Below are 4,257 nucleotides of genomic sequence, written 5' to 3'. Positions count from 1 at the left end.
GTCCTGAGTGTGCATTGCTTGTTTGGCTTGTTTTTTCTTTCCCTCCTGGACACCAGCAGATTGCTCTCTTTTCTCCAATATGTCCTTTCAAAATACTTTGAAAAGATGTCACAGTCCCCTGTGTGTGGTCCAGCATGGTGTAGCTGAGAGCAGCCGGCATTGGGGTTGTCACAGATGAGGCACAGCAGCCTCCTGACCTCTCCCTGCCCCAGGTGCTTTAGTTACCTCCCCATGTCCTTTCACTGAGAAACTCTTTTTAAAGCAGGAAATGTGTGCCTTTTGTGAGCCACTGATAATGACACAGCACTGAGAGCTCCCTATTGGCTGCGGGATCCTTGTCCCTGTGGTGTGAACCGCGCACAGGGAAGGGTCTGGGAGTGTGGGAGGTGGAAGGCAGGTGAGGAGGAAGCTTCTGAGGGGGGCCTCCAGACACAGCCCCTCCTGACAGGCATTCTCGCGGCCCTGGACACCACGCAGCAGCCCGCAGGTGTGTGCCAACCTGCTTTGAGGAACACTGACTTAAGGCACTAACAATAATTCTGCAAAAACGTCTATCCACTGTGGATTTCCCTACAAGAGAAAATGTAACTGAGTGGGACTTAAAGTTTGCATTGTCACTGGAATAAAAACAAATGGAAATTAAACCACCCTCCTATCACCAGTAAACCGCAGGAAGATGCCCTCAGACGCCTGTAGGTGTGAGGTGAACAGTTTGAGAATGGAACGGAGTCAGACTACTGAGAGTGGGAAGACCAAGGTAGGGGTGGGAGGGAGCTTGACCTCCTCTCCCTCCCTGGGACATGTTGGGTCTTTGAGTCAGGTGCACCATCTGTAAGGGGGGGGACCCACCAGTCGGAGTCCTGGATTGGAGTTGGTGCCCAGAGCGTGCTTTGCGATGTCAGCAGAGGCTCTTCTGTTTCAGAATCGAGCGGGTGATGGGCAACAACAGCACGGTGAAGATGGTGCCCATCAAGATCGTGCACTTGGAGAGCCAGCCCGAGAAGGAGAGCCGCCAGAGTCTGGCATGCCCAGCCCAGCCGCCCGCCCTGCCCAGCGGCCTGGAGAGACACCAGATCAAGACGCTGAGCACACCGGAGCAGTCCTACTCCCGCTTCTGCGTGTGTGAGCCCAAGCCTCCCAGCACCCCTGTGCCCCTTCCCGGTCTAGGCTACGTGAGGGCCAAAGCGAAGACCGTGGAAGAGCTGAAGTCAGAGGCACTGGCCAGGGAGATCGTGGGGAAGGATAAGTCCTTGGCCGATATCCTGGACCCCAGTGCAAAGATTAAAACCACCATGGACTTGATGGAAGGGATCTTCCCCAAGGATGAGCACCTCCTGGAAGAAGCCCAGCAGCGGAGGAAGCTGCTCCCCAAGGACCCCTCCCCGAGGACCGCAGAGGAGAAGTGAGTAGATGCTCCTTTCCAGTTTGTGCATGATTCTGCTGGCATCTTAAGGCTTAAAAGGGAGAGGGGTGCGTATCTGTTTCTCTGTTCTCATGACTGCTCTTTGGGGGGGCAGATTTTTATGAGTGTTCCCTGATGCTTAGAACTTTTTAGCTTTTTTTGTGAGCCTACTGAAAGTAAAGCTAAGGGTCAGACGCCTTGTCCCTGGGGATGAAGACTTCGGTGGGTGGCAAAGGCGTGGAAACACATGTGCTTTGCAGCCCACTGAGCTTTGCTGGCTGGAGGCCCGTGTGATTTATCATGATGCCCACAGCTCTCCTTTCTCGTAAGGCAACAGTTCTCAGTGGGGGCTGTTTTCTGCCCCAGGGGACAGTTGACAATGTCGTACTCTGTGTGTGGAGGGGAGCTCCTGGCATCCGGTGGGTGGAGCCCAGGAATGCTGCTCAGCATCCTACAGTGCACAGGACGGTCCCCACCACAGACAACTGTGGGGGGAGTGCTGACGTGAGAAACCCCAGCATAAGAGGACAGAAGGCTTAGACTGAGTATCTGTGTTTCTTAACAAGCTGGGTTTATAAAATTTATTTGCACCCGCTTGAACAAATTCGTCTTGTTAGTTTTGTAAGTACCACTGTCAGGTCTCTCTCCTTCACTCATTTGACGCAAAGGCGTGTGTGGTGGCATCTTCCCTGCTGTTTCTGCCCGCTCCGTCACCACAAGCATCAGTCATGTGCTATAGGGTGCAGTGCCCATGAAATGCGGCACAGAAGGAGAAACAGGACACACTAGAACCAGCAAGAGGGAGCGACTGTGGCTGCTGGTAGGAGGGTGCTTGGGAGTGGCTTTTGCAGATTGTGCCATACATGGCCTCAGGCACACAGACCCCAGACTCTAGGAGGGGACAGTCTGTGTTTTCATCTCCCCAGCAGAGATTTTTGGATGTTCCTGCTCATCCACATTTTTTGGCCTTTTGAAAACTACATTTCAGGGCCAGCCTGTGGCTCACTCGGGAGAGTGTGGTGCTGATAACACCAAGGCCACGGGTTCGGATCCTATATAGGGATGGCCGGTTTGCTCACTGGCTGAGCGTGGTCTTGATGACACCAAGCCAAGGGTTAATATCCCCCTACTGGTCATCTTTAAAAAAAAGGAAAAAAACAACTACATTTCACAGACTTTATGAGTATCCATTTGGCAAAGTTTTATTTTTTAGTTTTAACTTCGTCACCTGTTTTGTTTGTTTTTGGCTGTCTTATCTCCCTTGCTGGTGTCCTAATGGTAGTGCCAGCACTTATTTGTCACAACCCAGGAAGCAGGGCTGAGGGGGCATCTGTGTACACGGTTGCAGCTAATTGAAATTCTGACATCTTTACCCAGGAAAGAGGAGCCAAGTATGCCAGCAGCCATGTCCCTGGCCACCAACTCCACTTATTACAGCACATCAGCCCCTAAAGCTGAGCTGCTGATCAAGATGAAGGACCTACAAGAGCAGCAGGAGCCTGAAGAGTACTCAGGGAGCGACTTGGACCACGACCTGTCAGTGAAGAAGGTAGGAAAGCCAACCAAAAACCATCACGTGTTTAACTCCCAAGAACTTGCCCAGGCACTTGAGAATCTAGCAGTAGATGAAACAGAATAGAGCCCTTCTCTGAGGGAGCTTATGTTCACACAGGAGAGAGAGACAGACAACACAAAAACAAATATATATACAATACAGGATCAGCAAATCTGGCCCACTGCTTGCTTTTGTAAATAAAGTTTCATTGAAACACAGCCACATTGTTCATTTACATATGGTTTGTGGTGGCTTTCACACTACAGCGGCAGAGTTGGATAGTTGCAACAGTGCCCATATAGCCTGCAAAGTCTAAAATATGTACTATCTGGCTCTTGACAGAAAAAGTTTGCCTAACCCTTAATGTAATATGTCGAGTGGTAAGAAAATTAAAACAAGGCGAAGGCACAGAGAGGTTAAAACAAAGGCATGTGATTATTGAGAGGGCTCTGTTGAGGTGATAATTGAGCAGAGACCCAGAGTGACATGAGGAACAAGCACTGTTTTTGTCTGGCATGCTGGGAAGGGGGCTAGCCAGTGCAGAGGTCCTGGGTGGGAGCCTGGTGGCATGTTGGAAAAGTAGCAGAGGCCAGTAGCTGGAGCTGTGTGGATAGGGAGAGAGGGTTGCAGATGAGGTTGGAACAGGATTCAGGGACTGGCTGTTTAGCTCACTTGGGCGAGTATGGCACTGATAATACCAAGGTCAAGGGTTTGGATCTCCATACTGGCCTGCCACCGAAAAAAAAAAAAACAGGATTCAGGGACAAATAGCCAGCTGGCCATGGCAGTCACAGTAGGGACAGAGTTGTTCTTATCAGTGCCAAAATCATTACTACTATATTAGTTTTAACTGTCCATGGCACATTAGCAGGCCAGACCCCTGACATGTTGTTACTACCTGTTTTATACAGGCAGGACTTAACATAAAGGGACAAACGTATTGCCACCGAAAGTCAGGCTCAGAGGATAGCATGTATTATTTATTCCAGGGGACCTGAGTTTGCCTAATCATCACTACTAGGAAAAGAAAAGGAGTGAACCAGCATTTTGTGCATGTTTGCTGTGGGCCTAGCACTATGGAAAGAGCTTTCATAAAAAGTACTGGGGGGGTTTTGTTGTTGTTTTTTGGGGACAAAGACCTTTGTAAACAATTATGTTGAAAGTCTACTAGTGTCATTAGTGATTTTTAAAAAATACCACTGGTTGGGCCGGCCCGGTGGCGCACTGGATAGTGCGCCGCTTGGGAAGCACGGTGGCGCTCCCGCCCGAGGGTTCGGATCCCACATGCAGACCGGTTCCC

At 50.4% G+C, this 4,257-nt stretch overlaps 1 protein-coding gene across 1 annotated transcript in view; it reads left to right on the top strand.

Moving 5' to 3' along the window:
• Positions 1-815: 815 nt before the first annotated feature.
• The window catches only part of LOC103604637 (protein Shroom2-like), a gene marked incomplete at its 5' end in the record, with an annotated part of 14,226 nt that continues 10,784 nt past the window's right edge, over positions 816-4,257 (top strand). The window contains 2 exons of the mRNA XM_008589215.1: positions 816-1,402; positions 2,780-2,951. Coding sequence (XP_008587437.1) covers positions 816-1,402; positions 2,780-2,951 — 759 coding nt within the window. The remainder of the gene's footprint in view (positions 1,403-2,779; positions 2,952-4,257) is intronic.

Source organism: Galeopterus variegatus, unplaced genomic scaffold, assembly GCF_000696425.1.
Source record: "Galeopterus variegatus unplaced genomic scaffold, G_variegatus-3.0.2 Scaffold5297, whole genome shotgun sequence".
Lineage (NCBI taxonomy): Eukaryota > Metazoa > Chordata > Mammalia > Dermoptera > Cynocephalidae > Galeopterus > Galeopterus variegatus.
Note: the sequence above shows the minus strand (reverse complement) of the source record. Positions and strands in the feature narration are given on the sequence as shown.